Genomic DNA, 27299 nt, shown 5'->3' with positions numbered 1-27299 from the left:
CTCTCAGATTAAGTAATCCACCACAGAAGGATTATAACACAATAAAGTCTCTCCCTTGGTATGTCTGAAATAGCTGTGAGAGTATATAAGGAGATTTCCACTCTGTTTTTCTTATGGAAACGGATGAATACTTACTCAGTTGCTAACTTTTATTGATATGACCCAAGTTGTTAGGGCACACTGGGGTCAGTGAACCTGGTACAGTTTTTCTGGTGAGAAATTTTGCAGTGCATATCAAAAGCCTTAAATACGTGCTTCTTATCCGACCCAGCGATTCCACATCTAAGGACTTACCTTAAAATAACTGATCGAGTTCTCAAGGTTGTAGGTATCAGGTCAGTAACAGCATGAGGAATTCTGCGTGGAATGGGTTAGGGATGGCAGTCTTGCTGAAAAGTGGTCTTGCAGAGGCTCTTGCATGGAACTTTACATAAAATTAAGCCAACCTGATTGTTCATACCAAAGGAGAAAATAGAGTGGGCTCATCCCTCCCTCTCCATCCACCTTCCTGGATTTGCCACAATCCAAAGATGTTTATAGCAGTGTTGTTTATCATAGTGAAAAATTGGGAACCACCTAAAATATTCACAGTAAGGAATCGATTAAATTATGAGCCACCTAGCCAGTCAAATAGAATGAGGGTATTAAAACAATGGTGGAAAGATGCGCATCATATCTTGTTAAATAAACATGCATGTTGCAACAGCAAGGATAAGATGATCCCATTTTGGTTAGAAAACAAACAACTGTTTAGGATGAGACTATCTGAATATGACTTAATATTATTTTAAACTGATATTAGGGAGACTTTTCAAAAAACCTTTGATCTGTTCTTTGTCTCTTTGAATCCTGAATTTTTCACAAACTGCCTTCTAAAAGGACCTCTTTCTTTTTTTTTTTTTTTTTTTTTTTTTTTTAGACTTTTTTTAAGGACCTCTTTCTTTAGGTCCTGGAAAGGGAAAGAGAGTCTTCCCCAGTCTTTGGCTAAAACTTCCCTAAAACATGCATTTTCCTATATCTTTCTGGATAATTGAAGATTCACACTCATCTCTTACCTCCTACTCTTTGGGGTTTTTTTAAGATTATATAAATATATGTTTTAAATTTATGTATTTATTAATTTTGGTTGTGATGGGTCTTCATTACTGCGCATGGGCTCTCTCTAGTTGTGGGGAACGGGGTCTACTGCTTCATTGCAGTGCGTGGGCTTCTCATTGTAGTGGCTTCTCTTGTTGCAGAGCACGGGCTCTAGGTGTGTGGGCTTCAGTAGTTGCAGCACGTGGGTTCAGAAGTTGTGGCACACGGGCTTAGTTGCTCCACGGCACGTGGGATCCTCCCAGACCAGGGCTCGAACCCGTGTCCCCTGCATTGGCAGACAGATTCCCAACCACCGCACCACCAGGGAAGTCCCTAACCTCCTACCCTTTGAATAAATATAAGTCTGCTAGGGCCCTGCCTGGGTTCTAGAGGAGAAAATGCTATCAGCAAGCCAAACCTGGCCCTCAAATGTCTTTTGTTTGGCTTTTACTGTTTAAAGAAAAAAGTCATCTGAACTATATTGCCAACATTAAAAACTAGATCTCATATAAAAATCTGGATTTTTAGTATTGCTTAGAAAAAAAAAAATCAGTATATCTGGCAGCACTGGGTCCCAGTGCTCATAACAGGGTATGGATCAGTTCCTGCTCTTTTTGGTTTGGTCAGGTGGCCTCTGTTTTACCATAGTTCTTAGCACTCCCTGTTGTCTTCCCTCCACTCTGCTTGTGCTTCCTGCCTGGATTCTATAGGCATTTGATTTTGTAACTCTTGTGTGCGGAACTCTTTTAGCTCAGCTGTGTATCCTTAACCTCTATACCAGTGGTCTGGAAAAGTTAACAGATTTGCTTTATTGGCTTATATTCCTAGCATCTCTGGGTAAGTCAGTCAATGAATGAATGAAAACTTTTATGTACTTATTGCGGTCAGTATATAATGTCTGAGGACATTAGGAGTTACAAGACGTGCTTTATACTCTGGGGCAGCTTATTCTCTGTTTGCGGAGGATGGGTATATACACAAAATCGAGGCTAGCAATGGTGCCAAATGCTAAGTGTCTAGAGTGTTTGGTTAGAGGGAGTGACAGTCAGCACTGTAGCTCTTTGGTGGCAGTGGGCAGGATTGTGGATGACGATCCCAGAAGATGAGATTGGTCAGGGAAAGTTCTAGAAGGAAGACCTTAGGTTGTATCTGAGGGTTGGTAGGATCTGGTGGGTCACAGACTTTATTGTGCACGTGAATTGTGTAGGAGAACTTTAGCTTTTCGTGCTCTACTCAGAGATTGGGATTCAAGAGGGCAGAAGTGGGACCAAGAATACTCATCTTTAATATGCATATCAGGGTGATTCTGATATGCGTGGGTCACGCTGAAAAAAGGGGAGAAGATGGTAGGGTGAAGTAAGTAGAGGTAGGGGTGTGAGTGGGGACTTTAGAGGCTATAAAATTTAGCTGATTGGAGGTTTGTATGGCGGTGCCCTGGGAGATGATGAAGGGAGCAATGCTGGGAAGAAAGGGATGCTCTGGAAACAACTTCTTTTCCTTTTTCTTCTCACAAGGAAGGATGACAGATAATTTATTATAAAATTGGGGGGAGGTGGGAAGCCTCAGGAACCAGTTAATCTCAAAGAGAATATTCTCTGACTTCTGCATTAAAAAAATTTATTTTTTAAATTGGAGTATAGTTGATTTACAATGTTGTGTTAGTTTCTGAGTACAGCAGAGTGACTCAGTTATATATATACATACATCCACTCGTTTTTAGATTCTGTTCCCATATAGGTCATTACAGAGCACTGAGTAGAGTTCCCTGTGCTCTACAGTAGGTCCTTATTAGTTATCTGTTTTATATATAGTAGTGTGTATATGTCAATCCCAATCTCCCAATTTATCCCTCCCCCGTGATTTCTTCACTTTTTAATGGAATAGTTATATGTGGGACAGTACTGGGTTTGCTTTCTTTAAACTTAATAATGAATTTACTAGTTAATTAGCAGGCACTTGATCCGGTTCTGCTAGTTCAGGTACTTAATCAGTTAAATTGGATTAACAGTTTAACAGTCTGCTCCCTTACTGAGTAATTGCACACTATTTATAATTGAAAACAAAACAGATGTCTTAATTCCCACCACATTTTAGTGGGATAAACATAGAGCCAGGGGGTCAGGCTTTTTGCCCCAATATGTTGTATAGTGACTGGTATATGATGGGTTGTCACTCAGTAAATCCTTGCCAAATGTCCTTAGCTGAAATGTGTTTGATGTTTGTGGTTCTTCATTTCTGGGAAAAAAGAAAGGAATTTGATTAGGTTAGTAGTTTTCTACACCATCAGATTCCTTGGGGTGTCTCAGTGTCACTTTCAGGAATGAGAGAGACCAAGAGGTCGGGGAGGGGAGGGCGACCACTTTGACCTCAAACAACATCTTCTCTTTTGTTTTTCTATTTTTGTTTCTTTTTACGGGTTTTTTCTGCATACAGCCTTGTTCAAAAAACAAGAGACTTCCATTTCCAAGCACGCAGAATAACGACATCAACAGTAATACGTTTAAAAGTCTCTGACGTGTTGAAGAAATGATTTGATTCAATTCCACATATACTTACAAGCCACCGTGCACAGCTTTAATACCTAATTCTCATGACTCATTGAGCATAAATGAATTCTGACGTTCCTCTGATCTGCTTCAGTTTTTGAGCATTTCCTTGAATTTGTATGGGATCTTATTGGACACAATACCTGCAGACACTTCATAAATCTTAAGAGTGAAAAATAATTTGGTTGGTGGATAATTGAGTAGGGAAGGGGGGAGGGGGAGAGGCACTGTGGCAACCTCAACAAAAATGTAGGCAGACAAGAAATTTAGGTTGTATTGGAGGCCAACCGTTGTAAATAAAATGGTGTGGAGAGAATATTGGGTGTGAGCATAGATGATGTGGTTTGAGAAAAGGATGAACAGAGAGTTTGGGGTGTTGGTGGGTCCTGAGTGCCTCTGTGAAGATCTCAAACGTCTTTGTCGGCAGACAACATAGTACATTTTGTACTGTTTTGGTAGAGGAGTGATTTGCTTTAGCCTTCGTTTGTTTATTTAATGATTTATTGAGGGATAATTGATACATGTATTTAATGAGCATTATTTGACGCACTCGGACATACTGCAAACACCTGTGATACCATCGCCTTTGTCTTAGAAGAATAACTAGTATATGAGAGTGAAGGAGGGATGGCGGATAAGAACTAGAAGCCGACTAATAGTAACCAGCCATTGTAAAAATATTTACAATGAAAGTGGAAAGAGAAAAAGCATAGAAGAGCTTTTGAAGAGGTAGGTGTTAGGGTGATATTGAGAGATGAGCAAACATGACTCCAAGGTTTCTAGGCTTGTTGCTGAGAAAATCTGGGTCCATTAAAAATAAAAATAACAGTTACTGATGACTTAGCTTGTGCCAGACAGAACTCACTTAATCCTCACAACAGCTGTGCAAGGTGGATGCCATTATGACGAATGAGAAGGGTAAGGCACCGAGGTTAAGTAACTTGCCGGCGGTTATAGAAGAAACGTTAAGCCAGGACACAGATGCAGGCAGGCAGGCTCTAGGGTAAGGCTTATCAGCAGGAAGAGGAACTGTGCATATTAGCAGATAAAGAATCCTTCGGTGGTATTTCCACCTTGGGAGCTGAGAAGACAAAGTCTCGCCATGACATGAGGTATAGTTTCTGCTGCTGCGGCTGCCACTTTCTGCGTCACTACTAAGAATCACTGGCCACTACCTTTGCAATGTGCATGCCCTTCATATTTCCTTTCCTTTCCACCATAAAAAGCCCCCCAGTTTTGAGAATTTTTGAAATGTGGTCAACCTCTGGCTTAAAGCACAGGCTCAGCCTTCCTACGGCTTTATTTATTTATTTATCTTTTAAAATTATTTTATTTATTATTTATTAATTTAGGCTGCACTGGGTCGTAGTTGCAGCACGCGGGATCTAGCTCCCCGAGCAGGGATCCAACCCAGGCGCCCTGCATTGGGAGCTCGGAGTCTTACCCACTGGACCACCAGGGAAGTCCCCCTTATGGCTTTAGCATCCATGGGTCAGAAACAAAATCAGTAACAAACTTCAGTTAACCAGGAATTGAATATGAAATATTCAGTAAATCTGATGAATGGTCATCTTGTTACTGACAGCAAGTTTGTGTGCCTGACACACAGTGAGGCCAAACACACTGAAACGTTGGTGCTTGGAACAGAAAAAGGTTTATTGCAGGGCCATGCAAGGGGATGAGTGGCTCGTGCCCAAAAAACGTGAACTCCTCAAAGGGTTTCAGCAAAGCACTTTTTTTTTTTAAACATCTCTATTGGAGTATAATTGCTTTACAATGATGTGTTAGTTTCTGCTGTATAACAAAGTGAATCAGCTATACATATACATATATCCCCATATCTCTTCCCTCTTGCATCTCCCTCCCTCCCACCCTCCCTATCCCACCCCTCTAGGTGGTCACAAAGCACGGAGCTGATCTCCCTGTGCTATGCGGCTGCTTCCCACTAGCTAGCTATTTTACATTTGGTAGTGTATATATGACCATGCCACTCTCTCACTTTGTCTCAGCTTCCCTTTTCCCGTCCCCGTGTCCTCAACTCCATTCTCTGGTAGGTCTGTGTCTTTATTCCCATCCTAGGTTCTTCATGACCTTTTTTTTTTTTTTTAGATTCCATATATATGTGTTAGCATATGGTGTTTGTTTTTCTCTTTCTGACTTACTTCACTCTGTATGACAGACTCTAGGTCCATCCACCTCACTACAAATAACTCAATTTCGTTTCTTTTTATGGCTGAGGTGAGTGAGAGGCTTGGTTAGTTGTTGCAGACTTCTTGGGGTCGGAATCCTTTGTTCTTGCAGCTGTCCACATAGGTCATGATGTTCTTGCCAACTTCCAACAAGATAAAAATTATTCTCTGTTCTGCATCTTTTTATCTCTGTATGAATGGACTCTTAAAGGTTAGAGCCCTGAGAATAGGCCATCCTGTATATTTCAGGCTATAGGCAACATTCTTTTACAAAAGGTGCAGAGTCAGCATGACTAAGCACAGGAAAAGGAACAGATCTAATAAGGAGTCCGATTTGTACTTACAGTCTGAACTGATGTTTTATTTTTGGCTTCCAAAAGTTACGTCCAGAATAATAGATATGTGAAAAATACATAATATTCCTTGGAATGCTTAAGTGTTATTTTTTTTATAATGGATTGAGTCAGAAAGTTTAATAGGGAAACAGTACCCAATATATAAATATTCACATCATTCAATTTCCAGAGATGCGTCCTATGTAGAAAGACTATTAATACTGAACTAATCTTTTTTAAAATCATAATTTTATTAGTGGAATGGGGAATACGGATTTAACAACAACTTTCTGGAAATTCATTTTGTATAGTTGAAGAACAGTTAACCTTTTTTGAGTGGTAGGGATGTGCAAATATTCTGTAATTAGTATTTATAAATATATATCCCCAGGTAAAGTTTTGGGTAATATCTTTTTAAAGGGTTCAATAATTAAATATCTGTAATGAGAAGCATTTGTCTCTGAAATAAATTAATTGCTAGATATTTTCATCATAAAAATGCTTAAACATGCAAAATAGGAAACCATCTGAAATTTTAATTTGGACTTCCAATGGGGCTGGTTAAATAACCAAAAAAGCAACTATTGGAAAAAGCTTATTTACTGGAAAGGACCAAAGCTGCTTTTGATTCAGCTGCATCTTGTCATTATTTTGCCTGTTTTTTTGGGCGCCATACTTACTAGGAACTTGCTTGTGGGAACTTGCCAGTCTTTAGTTGAAATAATAAAGTGGGATACGGAGATAAAGAGATGTGCATCTGAAGAATATGGTTGAAGGGCTGGGGGCTTCATTGATTCACTGGTTAGAATGTAATTAGGTCCTTGAGCAGGGCAGTGCAACTAAATAGTGTAGGAGGGCATAATTAGATGGGTGGCTGAATGGTGTAATTACATTCAGAAGAGGGATGCTGTAATTAGATGTGAGGCGGAGGGGGGTTGTATTTAGATGCCTAGGTTGAGGATACAATTAACATATGGGCGAGAAATTAAATTATATGTGTGGGTGAAGCATAATTATGTGTGGGAGTCCATGCGGATACTTGGGTGAGGGTACATAGAAATGAATGGGTTAGATGCAATTAGATGTGTGAGCTCATGTTCTTATGGACAAAAACCTGATATTTTCATCAATAAGGGCGAGCATATGTTTTGACTTCATCACTAATGGCAGCTGACATAGAGTGACAGCCTTTCAGGCCTATCTAAAGGGTTGCAAATCAAAATCCCTGCTTTTCTGTTAGGACTTGAGACCCACATCTAACATTGACATTGATTCCTCTTCTTAATCGTGGCACTTGGTGGTGTTCTAAGTACTGAAAGGTTTGGTAATTTTTCTAGCTTGAAAACTGCATGACAAGGAAGACTTACTCCTCCTTCCTATAAAAGAGAAGTCTGGAGGGAGTAGCAGAGCAAGACAAAGATTTTTCCTTTGAATTGTGAAGCGTGAAAATAGAAGTGCCAACTCTTCCAGCTTAAAGTATCAGCATAAAGTTACATGTGTAACAAAACCAGCAAAATTTAGCTTGACAGACTCACTTTTTTTTTAGTTTATGAAACCATGTTTATTCAGCAATATTTATGGCATTTCTCCCCTTCCTCCCAAGTATAAAATTAGGAAGGCGAGGAATGTAGTTTATGGGTACAGTGGAAACAGAATGATAGAAAGGAGCTAGAGGAAGAAGAATCTAGAACAAGTTAGGTCCAAAAATCACCCAGTGCAGCTGAGAAACATATTGAATTAGTGAAGTATGGTGAGAGTTGTAATAATCTGATATATCCTGTATTAAATTTAAAACAATGGAGTCTTTTGTTACCACCTTCAAAAGCAGGAGAGCATTTTAAAATACAAATTCATTGCTTACAGAAATTCTTGATCTTAAAGTTATTTAATTGGCCACTAGTCTGCTTAATCCGATTCAGTCTGTTACTCAGTTCTCCTAATTCTGGACACCTTAGAGCCTCCTCTCATCTGTTTGGGGCTTAGGTTGTATCTGGTGGAGCTTCACCGTGGATAGAATCCAAGTGGGTCGCTTCCAGGATTTCAAACTTTTTGGCTTCCTGGTACTCCCAAGAAACCTAGATTTAAGGTTAGTTATTTTTATTACCTGGATGTAGGGACATTACAGCCTTCTCCCTAATCTCCAGTTTTGTCCTACAGTGATTCTGCAGAACATTTTTTATTCTTTGGTTCTGATGCTAAGTTTTTACATTGTTAGACATGCCTAAAAGATACCCTCTCTCTCCAAGAACATTGTAACTTTGTTTTTTCAGGCAAGGCTTTATTGGGGCCCCTGCTGCAGCAGGGTGGGGAGTGAGAGCAAACAACAGGTTCCCTTGCTTGCTTGCTTCCCCAAGGGGGGCCGAGCTTGTTGCTTAGATGGGGTGAGGGTAGGGGTGTGTCCAGGGGTCGGGCCGGAGTGGTGGCTTCGGTGGTCTGCCCACCCCTTTGTGGCGTTTTGTTCAGGGCGCATGCGCACCACTCTGCTTTTGCTCCAGGCCCTTCAGGAGTGGCAGTTGCGTTTTTTGGTCTCTTTTTTGTCCATAATTTTGCCCCAACTGGGCGTGTACACAGTTATTTTTAGTCCCATACAGTTTCTTTGTATTTTGTTGCTGGAGGAGAGGTGTGTCCAGGTACAAGCTCTGCAGCACTGCAGCAAAGGGTCCCAGGTCCCAGCCTGTTTCATTCCCCCCTGAGAGACTCTACACCCTTATTCTCTTTTTTTTTTTTTTTGTGGTACGTGGGCCCCCCACTGCTGTGGCCTCTCCCGTTGTGGAGCACAGGCTCCAGACGTGCAGGTTTGGCGGCCATGGCTCACCGGCCCAGCCGCTCCGCGGCATGTGGGATCCTCCCGGACCGGGGCACGAACCCGTGTCCCCTGCATCGGCAGGCAGACTCTCAACCACTGCGCCACCAGGCAAGCCCTACACCCTTATTCTTAAGGGGTAAAGGGCCGAAAGCCTCTTCTTCTGAAACGTCCTCCTGCTGGACAGGGGCTGCAGACCCTAGCCAGAGGTGTAGCACTCCCTTGCTGACTTATGCACTTCTAATTTGTGATCAGAGGTGCTGTTACTAAAATGTTGTGTATTCCTGTGAAAATAGTTACCACAACTTTGTTTAATCCAGTTCTTTATTTACTAAATGGTTCGCACGTTTCTTTTTTCCCCACACCTGTCCTTCCTCCCCTCCCTGCAAGGCCAGCCCAAACTCTAAGAATTAGAGATTGACGGTGGTTAACTCAGTTGCTCATAGAGGTAGTGTAACTGTCATTGAGGACATCTAGTTATGTCTATGTGATGGAAGATGAATAGGTGATCAAGGTCACTGGGTCTTACTACTTTGTTGTCTTGTGTGGATTGCCCATGAAGAGGAAAAGGAAGTGAGGTGTTTGGCTTTGGAAATGACTTGGTAAATAGGTCTTTATTCACTTAATTATGAGAGCCATTCTGGGACGCTTTGGAGCTATTTACATAAGACAGAAAGAACAGGGTTTAAGTTCTTCAGTTTTTAATAGCCTTCTTCAAGGCATATCCTCAGCCAGGAATATTTTCACAGTTGGCATTTGTAGTTTGTTTCTGAAAAAGTCTTCCAACCTGTAACAAGTCTTTTCACTTTCATTCGTTCCATAAAACATCAAAGACTCTAATTTTTGTCTTTTTTTCCTCAATCTTCCTAAGATGATCTAATAGGCTGAAATCTCAACTACCTTTCTTATGCCTAAAACCTTCAGATCTCAGGTCCCAGTGTCAGTTCCTCAGAGAGAGTTTTCCTAACCTTATAGCATTCTGTACTTTCCTATTTGTTAAATTCTGTTTTTCCTGCTTCCAGGAGCAGAGTATCTGTCTATTTTGTTCACCAGTACGTTTCCAGCATCCACAACAGCTCCTGGCGCATATCAGGGCTCAAAAAATAATTGTTGAATGAAAAGGGAAGTCAGGCATCAGGGCTATTTAAGAAGAGGCACAGGCAGTGCAGGCTGTGGACCATAATAAGGGTAAGGGTGTCTCAGAAGCAAGATTCTGAATGGCTTCGTTAATCGGCTCATGTTTAGAGAGTGCTGGGTCTCATGTTTGTTCTTGAAGTTTGGAGATTATATATCCATTATGGCAGAAGACCTAAATAGACATTTCTCCAGAGAAGACATACAGATGGCCAAGAGGCACACGAAAAGATGTTCAACATCGCTAATTACAGTAAGTCCCCTACGAACGAGTTCCATTCTGAGAGCTCGTTCGTAAGTCCAATTTGTTCGTAAGTCCAATAAAGTTAGCCTAGGTACCCAACTAACACAATCAGCTAAGTAGTACTCTACTATAATAGGTTTATAATACTTTTCACACAAATAATACATAAAAAACAAACACGAAAAATAAAACATTTTTAATCTTACAGTACCGTACCTTGAAAAGTACAGTAGTACAGAACAATAGCTGGTATACGGGCTGGCATCGAGTGAACAGGCAGGAAGAGTTACTGACTGGAGGAGCGAGAGGAGGCGGGAGATGGTAGAGCTGAAGGATCGTCAGCAACAGGAGACGGAGGGCAGGCTGCAGTTTCACTCACGCCTGACGTTGATGACACAGGGTCTGGTTCCTTGCTGGATTCAATTCTATCTACCCTCTTGAAAAAACGATCCAGTGATGTCTGGGTATTAGCTGTTTTTTTCTCGTCATAGATGACACGGTAGCACTGGATTGCATTCTGAACGGCTGCTGCAACCTTCGTGTACCATTCTACGTTCCAGTCCTGTGCTTCAAATACTAACAGTGCCCCCTCAAATAAAGAAAATCCCCTTGCCATTTCCTGCATCGTGAATCTCCTCGGTTCTTCAGTTACTTCTTCTTCCTCTTGTCACTCTACTCTCTCAATTTTTTCACTTCTGTTTCCGTCATTATCTCTTGGTGCTCATCAACAGATGAATGGATAAAGAATTTGTGGTACATATATACAATGGAATATTACTCAGCCATAAGAAGGAACGAAACTGGGTCATTTGTAGAGACGTGGATGGACCTAGACTCTGTCATACAGAGTGAAGTAAGTCAGAAAGAGAAAAACAAATATCGTATATTAACACATATATGTGGAATCTAGAAAAATGATAGAGATGAACCGGTTTGCAGGGCAGAAATAGAGACACAGATGTAGAGAACAAACGTATGAACACCAAGGGGGGAAAGCAGGGCGGGGGGTGGTGGTGTGATGAATTGGGAGATTGGGATTGACATACATACACTAATATGTATAAAATGGATAACTAATAAGAGCCTCCTTATAAAAAAATACAATAAAATTCAAAACAAAAGCAGAAACAGACTCACAGACATAGAGAACAGACTTGTGGTTGCCAAGTGGGAAGGGGGTGGGGAAAGGATGGATTGGGAGTTTGGGATTAGCAGATGCAAACTCTTATATACAGAATGAATAAAGAACAAAGCCCTACTGTATAGCATAGGGAACTATATTCAGTATCCCATGGTAAACCACAATGGAACAGAATATAAAAAAGGAATGTATATATGTGTATAACTGAATCACTTTGCTGTACAGCAGAAATTAACACAATATTGTAAATCAACTCTATGTCAATAAATTTTAAAAATAAATAAATGAATAATATATCCATTATAACATTAAGAAAATGCCTTTAGGTCAGACACTGTTTAAGATTAAGACAGATTGGATGCTCAATAGAAATCTGCAAATTAAATAATTATTGAACAAATTGTTGATTATCTCATCTGTTCTTAGTTTGCATATAGAACAGTGAGCAAAAAAGATATGATACTTGGATTGATTCATATAAAAATGTGCGTTTAAAAACGCATTGATTGATCAGAGTAGTAGATATACCCTCTAAGGGCCAGTGATTAGAAAATATTTTGTTCAAAATCTATGTAAACCTTTGAAATTGCAAGTATCTCACACAAAGGTAAACTCTATGTAATAGTAGTGCTTTAGCAGTGTAATGATAATTTTCCCCCAGATAATTTAATTCTTTTAGTATTTAATAATGTACTAGTCTCATATATTTATATGGGACTTCAGAGTTTTCTGATAATGTTCAACACCTCAGCTGATTTTAATTCTCATAATCATACTGGGAGACAGATGGGATAGTTATTATCATGCCTGACTTCCAGTGAGGCACTGAGAGTTTGCAGGGCCTGGTAAACCATAATCTGAATCCAGATGGTTAATATAATAGAGTCATTAAGAAGATGGCCATTAATAGATGGAACAATGGTAGGTGAAAAAACTTGGACGATGATTTATAAGGTGAATTGGTGGTCGAGCAATATTTTGAGACCGTGGCTGTAGTCAATCTGTCTAATCCATCCTTTCATTTAGACTAGTATTTTTTAAGGTTAGCAGGAAGAGTGTTATAGTATAGTACTATATTCTAAGACCCAGTAGATATTTTCTTACATGGGTGCAAGGAGATACCTTTGAAAAGAAAGGATGCAGTTAGTGCCTTAACAAAAATACTCCTTGACAGAATCATAATATTTCCGTGGAAATGGATGACCAAAATTCTTTCTATGTAATATACACCAAAAGGAGGACGCCTTGTTCACGGATCATCCTGGTAAGCATCGACCATTGCCAAATTAAAATATTTTGTGCCTAGAATAGAATAATGATAGTATTATCTCAATTAGTTAAAAAAAATTCCGCAGTATTTTCTCAATTAAGTTTCTTCTCTGTAAAACTTTGGTGAGCTCCTTTGTTCACTGGCATATTACCAATGCCCAGAAGAATGCACCCAGATACCAGAGAAACAGTTATTGAAATGAAGTTGCTTGTGTGAGGGCTAGCATTGACCAAATGAAGAGGAAATAAGCAAATATTACCAGCACAAAGTCAGAAATGGCTTCCTCCTCAACTGGGCTTTTGTTCAAAGGCTTAAAAAAGTGTAATGGTGTGTGTGTGTGTGTGTATAAAACATATATATACATATATGTTGTATATGACATATATGTATATATAATGTAAGAACAGGTAAATACCATATAAAGTAGGTAAATTTTCTGCTAATAAAATTATTCCAGTTGTTAAGATAGAGTGTGATAAATCACTATTTTACCATGTTTCTCCCAAACCCATGGAATCTAAGGATTTTGTGGCTTGAAAAAATCAGTGGACTCTGCTAGAAGGAGGAAAGAGATGAAAGAAGAGGGGAAGGATAATGGGAGGACCACCATGCTAGTGGCTCAGTGAGATGCTTTATGTACATCATCTCATATAATCTCATATAGTCCTGTGCAGCATTATCCCTCTTTAGAGACAGGAAGTGGAACGCCCACGGGTCCCACAGTCTGGAAGTTAGGAGGTAGTATTTGTACCCAGGTTTATGCTGCTACTGCTGCTGCCACTTCCCAGCTCTGCTTGTTCTGCGCCCAGATTCTTGCTTGGAAAACTGGTATTGTCAGTCGATGTGGTCCAGGGACTTTAACAACAATGAGCGGGGGTTAAGTTGGCTTTTACAAAGGGAGCTAAATATTAGTAGAGCATGAGCGAGCCCACACTTCTGACATAAACTGTATACAGATAGTCGTATAACTCACTGAACTCAGATCAGGCTTCCATCCTCACTCCTGAAACAGGTCTGTCCTGAGGAAGGTTACCAGTGACCTCCATGTTGCAAAATCCCGTGGCAATTTTCCGCACTTACCTTAGGCAATCTATCGATAGAATTTGCGGCAGTTTTTCACCATCCTTCTTGAGTATCTTGAGATATTTTTTTTAAAACTTTGCTTGCAAGATACTCTACTTTCCTGTTTTTCTCTCCCATTCCATTGGCCACTCCTTCTGTCTCCTTTACCGATTTCTCATCAGTCTCCTGACTTCTTGTTGGAGCCTCCCAGGATTCAGTTCTTAGACCTCCTCTCTTTCCTGTCTACACTCATTCACCAGCTAGTGCCCTGGTTTTAAATACCTCCTATATGCTGATCACCTCCATCTTTCTGTCTCCAGGAGAGACCAGTTCCCCGACTGTATTCTCATATATTCAGCTGCCTGCTTGACATTGCCACTTAAATGTCTAACGGGGATCTCACACTTGACATATTTAAAATTGAACTCCAAATTATCCCCCCGCCACCAAAACCTGCTTCTCTATCATCTTCCATGTCTCAGTAAATGGCAAGTCCGTCTTCACAGTTGTCCAAGCCCCAGACTTTGGCATCGTTCTTGATTCCTCTCTTTTTCTCTTATCCTATTTCCATTGCATCAGCAAATCCAGTCAGCTCTTCCTCCAAAACATCTCCAGAATCTGATGATTACTTCTGACCACCCCCACTGCTCTCACTCTAGCCCAGGCCACCAAAATCTCTAGTCTGCTGTTTCAGGAGACTGGTCTCTCTTTCTGTGCACGGCATCTTACAGACTATTCACACAGCAGCAGAGTGATTGTTCCAAAACATGTTATAGCATCACTCCTTTGCTCACCCTACCTTAACTTGATTCTTATCTCATAATAAAGCCCAAAGTCTTTACAGTACCCTCCAAAGCTCTACAGAATTTGCTCCCCAGCCTTCCTACCGGGTAAGTCTCTAATCTCCCCTCCTCCTCTGTCCCTTGCTTACTCATCTCCAGACACACTGGGCTCTTTCCTCTTCATTTCACACCCCAGGAGTGTCCCCTCCCGGTGGTTCCCACAGGTACCTGTAAGGTTCACTACCCCCTGTCCTTCAGGGATTTGCTTCCCTGTCTCCTGACCACCCGATTTCAATGGCAAGTCCTCTTCAAAAGTATTTCCTCATCTTCTCATGCCAATGATTTTTTTCTCTCCACAGCCCATGTCACCATCTGATACTCTGTTTATTTACTCATTTGTCTTATTTATCATCCATTTCCCCGCTAGGATGTAAGCTCCTTGTGAACAGGGATTATTATGTCCCTGTCACCCAGGACAGTGCCTGGGACATAGTAGGTGTTTAATAAATACTCGTGGAATAAAAGAACAGTTAATTTGAGCATAAAGACTTAAATCTATATCTAAAAAATTACAGATCTAGCCCATGTGTTTGTTGATTTCAAACCTGCCTCCCAGGAGTGACTGAGAAAAATGCCACGTGTCATCTTGGCTTATCCTGGGTGTGTTGGGGTGCTGGCCTTTGCTTGACACTCCTCTCTGTATCCTGATCTGGAGGTCACTGGACAGTCTCTGCTGTAGTGTTATGAAGGGAAGTCTTTCCCATCTGCAAATGCTTAGACGCTACAGTTTCAGTATTGTGTCTTCATCAGCTATATTGTCATAGCTCTGGCTAGTCCTTTTACAAAATAGAAATCAAGGAAGTGAAATTCCCTTCTTGTGCTACAGTGAGTGCCCCTCACCTACCAGTGATCACTCACACCCCTGGAATTTCATTTTTCTGCTTTAATTAATTTATGTGCATATCTTCGGGTATTCATTTATTCTTTTGGTGTAATCCATATTATGCCCTTCAGATTCATCAAGGATGGCTGACTTAATATCGGCATGGTTATTGTATGTCCCAGTTATGCAGATGTAAGGTGTTCCCCCAGAGAACACCAACCGCTGTGCTAGGTTTCAGCAAGCAGGAAATGCCGTGTCTGGTGGTTCTTGCTGACCCAGCTAAAAGAGACCGAATGTCACATTTCACTTCCAGGGGCTAGTGCTGGGTTTTGATATTCCCTGGTACTATAAATGGCACCTCAGGGAACGTTCAGGTACACGGAACATTTTCTTTGCAGTCCAGTTCAATGTCTGCAGAACGTCATATGCTGTCTGGATGGGCACAAGTCACTTGTCCCTTAGTGCCTCCTAAGTTCTAGACAGACCCGCCCAGAGTGTTCATGTACTCACGAACACAGCGTTTGCTCTCAGCATACTTCTGTGCCTCTGTTTATGCTGCTCTCTCTGCCTGGCAAAATCTTACTCATCCTTACAGATTCATCTCGAGTAAGAAAGCATTCCCTGAATCAGCTTGACAGACGTGTCTTCTTGCCCCTCTCTGGATTCTCCACAGCATGTGAAACATACCTCTTCTACAACAAGTTCAGCATTACAGTAGGGTCTGTTACATAAGTTTCTGTGTTCACACTCCCCTCACATCCCAAACTGTGAATTCTGAGACCTGTGGTTTCTCTGTCTTCGTGTTTATCCCCCAAAATTAGCGTAGGAAACACCAGCAACGTTGAGTGAATGACTGATTGTATGAATGAATGAAATTGCATCCAAATAGGGGAATAGAATTCATTTGAGTTTGTTCCCAGCTTAATGCCTTTAAAAAGAATCCTAAGAATGTTTAGTGGGGATTTTTCCATTTTCTTTAGCAGTCACTCCCCACTATGTGCACGGCCAGTTTGATACCAAAAAATGTTATATTGAAATACACTTCAGGGAGCTAAAAAAAACCCGCTTATTTCAAAAGAATAGGCTCGTTTGTTCCTTGCAAACTTTCTGGCATCTTTCTTTCTACATGCTCTTTTCCCTCTGCCCCGTCTTCAGCCAAATTCTCTGGCCGGGTCTGCTGTAAACAATGATTTTGTGAGTGGTTGTGTGTTCTCTGCAGTGAAAACCCGCCTTGTTTTCTGTTGCTAGGCAACCCCATTCCAGCTGCCCTTGAAGAAATGCGCGGTGGTGGGAAATGGTGGGATTCTGAAGAAGAGTGACTGTGGCCGTCAAATAGATGAAGCAAATTTTGTCATGCGGTAAGAGAGCTCCCACAGCGCGGCTTCTGCCTCCTCTCTTCTCCCCCACCCCTCCTGCCAGCCCCGGGGCCTTTGGAAACCAGTCACTGGTGATGAATCAGCGGTAGCTGCTCTTCAGCCGTCCCTTCAAGTTCACATAGAAGTGAGTTGAGGAGATAGGCCAGGGGAGCCAGGGAACGGGCCCCAAGAAAGTGCAAAGCTGGGAGAGCTTCAGAGGTCGTGGGGAGACCCCCAGAGTGGAAACACTCATGCAATTTTATTTTATTTTATTTTTTATTTATTTATTTTTTTGCGGTACGCGGGCCTCTCACTGTTGTGGCCTCTCCCGTTGCGGAGCACAGGCTCCGGACGCGCAGGCTCAGCGGCCATGGCGCACGGGCCCAGCCGCTCCGCGGCATGTGGGATCTTCCCGGACCGGGACACGAACCCGTGTCCCCTGCATCGGCAGGCGGACTCCCAACCACTGCGCCACCAGGGAAGCCCCACTCATTCAATTTTAGACGATACAGTTGGATGACTCCAACTTTAAGACTTGTGCTTAAGACAAACTCTCTATGAATAAACATTTTCATTAATTCATTTCATTCTACGCACTCTGCTGCTTTGTTTTTCACAAAAGTATTTGGAAGTAGTGAGTAGGATTTGAAGAGGGGTTGGATCTGGGCAGCACTAAGAAAACTGGGAGGAAGGAGGGGGATTACATTTCGAGCGAAGAGGAAGCTTGGTAAGGAGACTGGGCAGAGTGGTGACGTGATCCTGCAGGGGTGTGTAAAGGAGCTGCTAGGACACATCCAGCCAAGAGTCGAGACCATGACACTGAAATGGCACCAACCTGCGCCGTTGGGTAATTTTGACCAGCAGGGAAGATAGTGAGTGATTGGATAGTCACAGGCTTGGGTTTGTCTGGTGGAGAGGAGAGAAGGGTGGGAAGGGACAGCATGGAGGGTCCTGGCTAGAGAGAGTGTGAAGTGACACACATTGAAGTCTCGGCTGGATGGGAAGTGGGCCCTGAGAGGTGTGAAGGAGAAAGGAAGGGGGCCAGTGGGACCAAATGATGGGGTTCTTCAGAGCTGGAGGGGGCAGTGGTGGGAAAGATGAGAGAAGGTGGGGAAAAGAGAGCTAATGTCAAAGAATGTCCCACTGGAGAATGTGACTTCACCTTCTCTGGGGGATGAGCAGACGTGTTGTAGAAAAAAAGGACGTTTGTTACCGAAGAGGCGTAGGAGCCTGGAGGCTGTTCTGGGGAGGGTCTTTCAGGTGTGCCCCGAAGTCTCAGTGAAGTGGAAATGACTATGATCCAGGGGCCAAAATGCTCTGGGGCCAGGAAGGCTGAGGTCTCCAGCAACACAGAGGGCAGAAAGCTGAAGGGGGGTGGCGGTTGTGTTTTGTGTTCATTTTTAAGGATAAATAGATAATGGTCTAGAAGTAGCAAAAGTTAGCTGAGAGAGCACTGAACCACCTCTGGGCTCTGAGCTAAGTGGAGTAGGGGAGAGTAAAGCCTGTCTGAGAGTGTTTCAAGGAAGCTGTGTACTCAGGGGAGGGTCAAGTTCCCTCTCAGAGAGCAAGGGTTGGGCTCCTTGAAAGACTTTATCTCACTGGTGAAGCCTGCTGCGGAGTGGGAGTGGGGTCCTCTTCTATCTCACTTTCCTTTATGGAGTTGCCCTGCCCTAGTTTTTCCAGTGTAAGACTCTGTTTTCCTCTCCATTGCCATTCTTATTTTTTGTGATACATACAAACCATAGAAACATGGAGACAATAAAAATGTAGTTCTCTTAATTCAAGTCGACGTCAGTTTGGTGAGCACCTACTTTGTATCGGGTCTTCACTGGGGTTGGGAATGGTATGTTGAACAATTCCCCTCATGGACTTAAAACCTGGAGATGTGCCAGCGCTGTGACTGGGGTGATTCAGGAGCAGATGATGAGTGGGTGGGGACCTTCTGAGGGGAAGTGACATCTGGGCAGAGCCCTCTCTCCATTCTATTCTGGACACAGGCCACCCTGTCTAAGCTCTAATGTAGGAAGGACACCAAGTGCTGCCACAGGGTTGTGAGCCATGGGGAGAGTGCAGTGAGATGGAATTTAAGCTGTAGAAGTGGGGACAGTTACCTGAAGAGCAGAGGTACCCCCGCTAATACATTGGTGTTAGGTGGAGGCTGAAGGGCCAGCAAAGAAAACAGGGAGGTTGGAGGACCAGCCCTTGCTGCAGACTCACTATGCGACCCGCAGTGCACCGTTGTACCTTTGCTGCAGCTCAGCTGTCTAATCTACGTGAGGAGGTGGCCGCAGACAATACCACAAGCCTTTCCACCGTAGAAACTCTGATTCTGTGATGATGTGACTATCACACCACTGTAACACATTCACGTAGTCTAGTTTAAATTTTCATATTGCCCCCGAGTATAAGTTGATCTGCTTTTTCCAGAAACTATGTAAGGAAGAAAGAGTGGAAATGTTATACTCACAGACTCAGGAAAGTTAAGTGATTGCGAGAGGTCTGAGTGCAATGCGGAAGGAGGCATTAGTACAATAAATGTATTTCTTTAGTATTCCTGAGTGGGCGTGTGTTTGTCACTACATTTAGGAAGATGGATCTTTTAAACTTATGTGCACGAGATCAGGCCTAAGCATCTTAGGGGGTTACCTGTATTATTTATTACAAATAAGCAGGACGGCATTTGTGTTGTATACAATCAATACTGATATATTCAAGTGCAGAATTAATGAGTGCTTGGGGTGCACAGCACAGGATTAAACGGATGTTCATGGAATGATGAGGGAGGTGAGGGCTGAAAAAAATTCAAAGAAGGCAACATCAAAACTAGATGTGCGTGTGCCTTTGATTCAGTTTCGAGAATGGCGCCGTTATCATAACACCTTTGAATTTTTAAAAAGCCTTATTAATCGTTTACAATGTGGGAGTAATTAAATGTTGATAAATTGTTTATAAAGTATTCTTATCTGACCATTTATGTATCTATTTATGCACGGTTGCTTAATACACATTTTGGGGGCACCCTGAGGAAATTGAGGTAATATCATATGTTCAAAATTAAACATTTAGTGAGTAAATGTGATTGGAAAGCACATAGTATGTTCCTGGACTATAGGGTACATGGACAGTTACACTGAAAGATGAGATCCCAAAACAGCCTTACCTGTACACAGTGGTATACCCAGTTACAGTTCAAGATGTTTTCCAGAATTAGGATATAACAATGCCATAATTTCCTTTGCTTGGACATTTTCAAACACGTCTTCTAATGCTAGAAGTCAACTCCCCGTTTTTCAAAGTAAACATTTGCTCTGTAGCCAAAAGCAATACTTTAAAAAATAAAATTGTTGAATAAAATGTATCTGGGAGTTGTGCAAGACAGAGATAACTGATTGTGTTCTGGAGAGGAATTGGGTGGCTCAGGAATATGAGTGAGGACAACATAATTTTGGTGCCTTTGAATTATTCTCAATTATATGTGTTTTACGTATTTAAGTGTACATACAACTTAAAAAGGAAGTTTAGAATTTATTCTATTTAAAGATTCCTCTCCAGGTCCACCTCACCCACCCACCTCCACCCCCCACTTCAAAGAATATTCATTCCTCATCAATTCTGTGATCATATCTTCTAGGGTCACAAGTATAGTTATTAAGACACTTCAGCCATTAATATCCGTTCATTGAGCCAACAAGCGATAATGCAGAGTTTGAAACACTTTTACACAATATGCCTAATTGGAAACAGTTTGACTGTATTAAATGTGCCTTTTATGTAAATCTATGTAATTATCAATTTAGGAGTTGCGGAGCTAGAATTATAGTGTGCTTTTTTTCGAAGAGAAGAGCTACAGGGAAGTATCATAGAAATTTGGACTTGAAGAGAAAGTATACCCAGAAGAACAGACATTTACACCAGAACACAGTGTCATTATTTTCCAGAAATGAATGTATAAAATATTATCTTTATTGTTTTAAGCATTTCCCTCTATTGCAGGATTTGGCAGTTAGTGTCTGGAAGTGTTTCTCTGAACTTTTGCTTTGTGATAGGAGGTGTGAAGTGGACCCAGACATATGAGCCATGGATCAATCTATGAGGAATGCACAGAAAAAGTATTTTTTCAGGAATACCGACTAGTTTCATTTAACGATGACAAAGCAGGTTAACCGCACTTTCCGGCAATATTCAGAGTTTACAGGTTTAATATAATGTGGTTGATTCTCAAATGTTATGAAGGGCCATCAGGATCAAAGGGGAAGTGATAAATTAGGAGATTGGGATTAACATATACACACTGCAATATATAAATTAGGTAACTGACAAGGACCTACTGTATAGCACAGGGAACTCTACTCAATGTTCTGTAATAACCTATATGGGAAAAGAATCTGAAAAAGAATGGAGATATATATATATATGGATATTTATATATGTGTGTGTGTGTGTATAACTGATTCACTTTGCTGTACACCTGAAACTAACACAACATTGTAAATCAACTAGACTCCAATAAAAACTTAAAAAAAAAAATTACATTCATCAAAAAGAAAAGAGAGACAGATGCCCAAATTCTAGTCTGTGTTTTATCCTGGGAGTCCTTTCCATCTTTGCGAAGATCAGTTAAATCACAAGAGCACAGTCAACACCATGGCCGGATGAGCCTGGCGGTTAATAAGCTCGCTCCCCGACATGGTCTTCGGAAACCTCTTGGGATATGGTGCGACCACTAGACTAGAGATGCCTTAAGTAGGCTCTGTGACTTGGCTTCCCCCAGGCTCCCCACCATGCCTGTTGTGTTTGTTCCCAATGGGCACTCAACTGGCTGACATTAATCTGTGGGGAGCTGCCAGAAGAACCAGAATCTTGTTACCAAAGAACAGGTGGAAGGAAGATTCCAAATCAACTGAGACAAGTTTCTGCCTGGGATGCCCTGATGTGGTAGGAGTCAAATACAGGGTAAATATGAGACGACATCAAGGAACTTGTGCTGATCAGCTGAGTCGGTGCTCAGACAAGTCCGTGTCCTGGGGGAAATTTGTAGGGAAATTTTAATAGTTGGGGAATGGCCGAGACCTTAATATTTGTAAGATGTCTACCGGCAAAAAAACGAGGCTTTGGTTTGCTGAAGTAAGAAAAACTTAGAGGTGCCCTGCTGTGGAGTCAAGACATGGGTGGACAGGAGCACTTAGGACTCAGTAATAAAAGAAAATCTGTTGGAATCTATAGACTCATTTGGGATGGTCAGAAGTAATAGATATATATTTAGTTATATTTATATGATATTTCTGATATGTGATATATTTGAGCTTTTACTATGTATGCAGCATCAAGGTAGGGACTTTTTATACATTTCTTACTTTACTCCTTGCAACCATCTTATTGGAGAGGAAAAGCCATTATCCTCATTTTGTGTAATGGGGAAACTGAGGCAGTTGACAACTTGGTTAATGTCTCACTGGCAGAAAGCCATGGGATTTGGATTTGCAGTTGCAATATTTTCCATTGTAAGCATTCATAAGATGTTGCGGTAGAGGAGAGCACCCAGGGCTGTGGGGGGTGTGTGTGTGTGTGTGTGTGTGTGTGTGTGTGTGTGTATGAGGGAGGAGGAGCTATTTCTGTCACCTGTACTCTTCCCTTGCCTAGACTGGGATGGTGGAGAATCATTGCATTTCGTTAAATGACAGATTATTTTGCCTTCACCAGTAGGCAACCATACGTTGGTCATGTACCCAGAAGTCGCACATGCATTGATTTAGGTGGCAGAGTTTGCTTTGAATGTACTATTATAATTTAGAATTTGGGAAAAGAATGAAAAACACAAGCAAATACAATTCTTCCTTTTCTCTTGAAGTTTGTTGGTATCCACAGAGAACACTGTAGGTCCTGTGTCTTCTAGGGGACTACACCCTCCTGAGCACTAATTTCATATATACCCTGACTTATCACCTCAAAAATATTTTGAATGGAATAAATTCATTTTAGTTATATCTCTTTCCTTTAGTAAATCCCTTACCTCTCTAGCTGACATTTTCTTTCTTCTAAAACAGAAATAGTTTTTATGACAGCATTTTGAAGATGCTAAGAGTTAGTCATCTAATGTCTACTAAAAGGGAGAGGTGATCAAAACAGTTATTTGTGAATTGAGCTAGACTTAGTAAAATTCCTATTTGCCATGATAATTGACCTGATTTAAAAGTATGTAAATCATTCTGAACTGCTTGTTCTTGTTTCTCTAGATGCAATCTTCCTCCTTTGTCAAGTGAATACACTAAGGATGTTGGATCCAAAAGTCATTTAGTGACGGCTAACCCCAGCATAATTCGGCAAAGGTAAGAGTTTATGACTTCTGTTTGTGAGGAATTAAAAGGAAGGCTTTCAAAATATTTAACATCGTAAAGGCAGTGAACATAATTCAGTTTGGGAAACAAAGAAGAAAACCATCTGGACAGGCAGGAAGGATGAAGGAGGGAATTGTAAATAAACTAGACAGGATTATGGGAATCCAAACACTATTTCATGCTTCCTCTGGGATTCCGTTTCTTGCCTTTAGAGATGGTAAAAATAACACGTGAATCCATCATTTTGCTCAAAGAAGTAATATTATATCGTGCTTACTCATTACTACTACTTTCCAATTTGTTGGCTTCAGTCCCAACTCATTGATTGGCACTGATTGGTGAACGGAAGTCTTATCAACTTTATTAAAGAGTAAAAACAGAGAAGTGACCACTTTACTGCATATGCACGCATGAAAGTAGCAATATTGTGGGAATGTACAAGAATGTGTGATTATATGATGTTACAATATAGTACATCACGTGATATTCAGTCAGATTTGGGAAAGCAGATGGAAAATTCTTACTCTAGTATCGATTCCAGAAATCTTGGCAGCTGCTGTGGGAGCTTCTGGGGGTCGTCGGTTTCACAGCGGTAAGCTGTGAGCTGTTTATCCAAGGACTGTTTGCTGTGAGCTGTTTATCCAAGGAGCTGTTTATCCAAGGACTGTTCATCGTAGAGAATGACTCAAGCTCTGTGAAAAGAAGAGTCGAACATTGCCCTATGCTCTCCCATGTACACTAGCAGTTAATAGTGAAATACCCAGATATTCTAAGCTCGGGCATTTGCCACCTAAGGAAGTCTTATCCGAGTGAACAGCACTTGTGTGTCACTTGATAAACAATGCTACACTACTTGTTTTGGTTCATAAGTAAGTATATTCCCATAAAATAGATGTTGGGAAACGCAACCAATTTTTAATTTGACAGATACTGTGAAATTACACTTCCAAAATGTACCATTTACTTCCTCTTCGGTCATGGATCAGACTGCCTGTTTTCCAATACTGAAAACATTATGTGCTGTTCATCTTTTAGATTTTTGTCAGTTTGCTGAGTTAAAAATGATACATTATTTTTTACTTAATATGTTTTTTTTTAATATAAGAAGGGCTGAGTGGGTATTGACTATTAGTATTTTTTCTTCTGTGAATTGCCTGTTTGCATTCTTTGCTCATTTCATACTTTTTTTCTTTTTACAAACTATTTTCCTGTTGATTTATAAGAACTGTATAGATATTAAGTCTTTGTTTGCTATCTATGGAGCAAATATTTTCTTCTAGTCTGTTTAACATCTGTCCTATCAGAACTCAACATTTTTATACAATGAAACTTGTTAGTCTTTTCTTTTTTTAAAAAAAAAAAACTATCTTTAGACAGTCTTCCTCACCCACATCTCCTCCACTGAGAAAATATTATCCTGTATATTTTTAGTGCATTTATAGTTTCATCCTTCATACTTAAGGAATTTAATCCATGTGACTATCTTTATTTTTATAACACTGATCTTAATGTTTTTCCACAAAAATATATGTTCGTTATAAGAAATTAAGAGAGAAAAATACAAAGAAGATGGTAACAAAAAGAATCACCCCAAACCTCGCCATTTGTGAATAACTATAACTAACACGAGGTACACTTTTTTCAGATATTCAATATATTCTTCAGAACTTTGAAGATATTGTTTCATTATCTTTTGGCACCCAGAGTTGCCAACCAAAAATCTAATGGAAATTTATTCATTTCTTTATTTGAGGGAAATCTTTCTTTCCTTCCTCCACTAAAACTTATACATTTCTTTTTACCATTTGAATTCAGAAAGTTTACCAAGATATATCTCAGAGTGGGTCTCTTTTTTCATTAATGTTGCTTGGCACATTAATGAGAGGTCTTTTGAGTTGGAAGACGTGGAGGTGTAGTGGTTATGAGTCTGTCCTCTAAAGCAAGATGACTTGGTTTTCGCTTCCTGCTCGCCCACTCACAGCTGTGTGAGCTTGACTGAGTTACTTAACACTTCCTCCTTCAGTTTCCTCATCTGTAAAGCAGGGATAATAATACTTAGTTTAATTCATACTTACAATGAATTAAACTACATATATATGTAGATGTATATATGTGTAAATATGTGTGTGTGTATATATGTATATTATAATTATATATATGCTTAGAACAGTGCCTGGTATATTGTAAGCACTATATAGACGTTAGCTATCATTAGTATTGCTTTTCATCTTTGTGAACATTCTCTCTCTTATATGGCTGATTATTTCCTCTTCTTCATTATATTTGCTCTCTCTTTCTAGTCCTCCTATTAAGTGGATATTAGAACTTCTAGATATTTCTAACTCTTTCCTTGTACCATGTAGCTTTGTGTGTGTATATGTGTGTTGTGTCCCAAGAATAACCCCTTTCAGCTCAGTAAATCGTATTTTAGTTGTGTTCATTCTGCTATGTAGTCTACCATTTCCACTTCTTAATTGTATTTTTATTTTTTGTGAGCTAAATTATTTTTCTCATAGCAGCATATTTTTTATGGATATAATATCCTCTTAGGTTTAATCAAGACTGTATAAATGGACTTAAAAGTTTTATATTTTTGTTCTTTCTATATTCAGATTATTCTTCCTATTTTTTGGACTTAATGCTACATATATGATTTGACATTTTCCAAAATTTGTACTTTAGTTTTCTGTTCATTTTTGTATGGTAAGCCTTTTTGCTGTCAGTGAATATAGTTTTATAGGTATATTACTTTCATAATAAACAGTTAGTTTAAAAAATGTCACTGAAAACCAAAACTGTCAGTCAAATTTGTGAGTTAGTATTGAATAACTTAAATGAATGACCAAAACAGTGCTATATATTTAATTTTTAGTGTGATTTGTTTGCTGACATAAACTAATGTAGCATAGCAAGGAGTTGGGAAGAATAAGAAAACAAAACATTTCTCTTTTACAGTTTAGTTATTGACTCTCACTCAGTCTTGGGATTTTTGTGGGTTTTTGTGAGAGGGCTTGGGGGTCTGATCAGGAAGATGTCAGAAAATCAACAATGATGATGATGTCTCTTTAATTCAATTAAGTGGATTGGGGTTCTGGAAATCATAAAAATGTGCAATTTTTAAAATTGGGAAGGGTTCATATCAGATTCAAGAGAATGAGCAAAAGGTCAAGAGAACACTTACAGAAATATTTTTCTTTGATTATTTAAATTTTTTTAGATAATTTCAGATTCACAAGAAGTTGAAAAACAAAAAAAAGTACAGGAAGGTCCTTTGTACTCTTCATCCAGTTTACCCCATTGTTAATGTCTTGCATAACCATAGTATAATACTTTTCCGTTCCTGGAGGGGAATGAAACATTCAGTACATTACACTGAAGGACAAAAGAGTCTATTTTTCTACCTGAATATGTGGAGTTGGTGGTAAGATTTTAAAAAGCTCGTGAAAACGAGTATTTATTTAGAACAAGACAGAGCAAGATGAAAGAGAAAGTGAGATTGTGATTTTGAGAAAAATTACAACTACAGAAGGAGAAAGGAAAGGATCAATAATTGTTTGAAGGGGAAAAAAGTTCAATAAAAAGAATTAATGCAACGCAAGCAAGAGTCATTATGATTAATGCTGGGTCAACATTTAGTCAGTGTTTCTATGTGCCAGGTTCTATGTTCTTTATACGCATTGCCTCATTTAATCTCAAAATAATCCTAATGAGGGAGTATTTTAATGTGTGTTTTTACAGAAAAACAAACGTGACATAAGTTTTGTCATCTGCTTATATTCACAGCTGCTGGTCATCAGTCTGGGACTTCACCCAGACTTGTCTCAATCCAAAACCCATACTCTTAACCAGTGACCATTGCACACCCCATCTTTCCAGGTGATCCATATGTTGCACAAGGAGACAATTGAGTTTCCATAAGTGATAAGTCATTTTGGAAAAGGGAGTGAAAGTTTTTTCACTTAACAAAGTATATTCAATGTTGCAAGGTTTTTGAATACAAAATCAAAATGCATGTAGCAGCTCCATTTTGTGAAATATGGAAAAATATATCCCAGTAACATCAGATACTTTTATATACTTAACAGTTAGACAATGGGAATTCCCTGGTGGTCCAGTGGTTAGGGCTCGGCACTTTCACTGTTT

General features: G+C 40.3%; 1 protein-coding gene across 3 annotated transcripts in view; it reads left to right on the top strand.

The window, feature by feature from the left end:
• Positions 1–27299, top strand: part of ST8SIA1 (ST8 alpha-N-acetyl-neuraminide alpha-2,8-sialyltransferase 1) — a 143442-nt gene that overhangs the window by 65577 nt on the left and 50566 nt on the right. For all 3 annotated transcript variants that reach the window (XM_024733246.1, XM_024733247.1, XM_024733249.1), the window contains exons 3-4: positions 16715–16824; positions 23055–23147. In XM_024733246.1, the coding sequence (XP_024589014.1) occupies positions 16715–16824; positions 23055–23147 (203 nt within the window). The remainder of the gene's footprint in view (positions 1–16714; positions 16825–23054; positions 23148–27299) is intronic.

Source organism: Neophocaena asiaeorientalis, unplaced genomic scaffold (genome assembly GCF_003031525.2).
Source record: "Neophocaena asiaeorientalis asiaeorientalis breed wild unplaced genomic scaffold, Neophocaena_asiaeorientalis_V1.1 scaffold150, whole genome shotgun sequence".
Taxonomy (NCBI): domain Eukaryota; kingdom Metazoa; phylum Chordata; class Mammalia; order Artiodactyla; family Phocoenidae; genus Neophocaena; species Neophocaena asiaeorientalis.
Note: the sequence above shows the minus strand (reverse complement) of the source record. Positions and strands in the feature narration are given on the sequence as shown.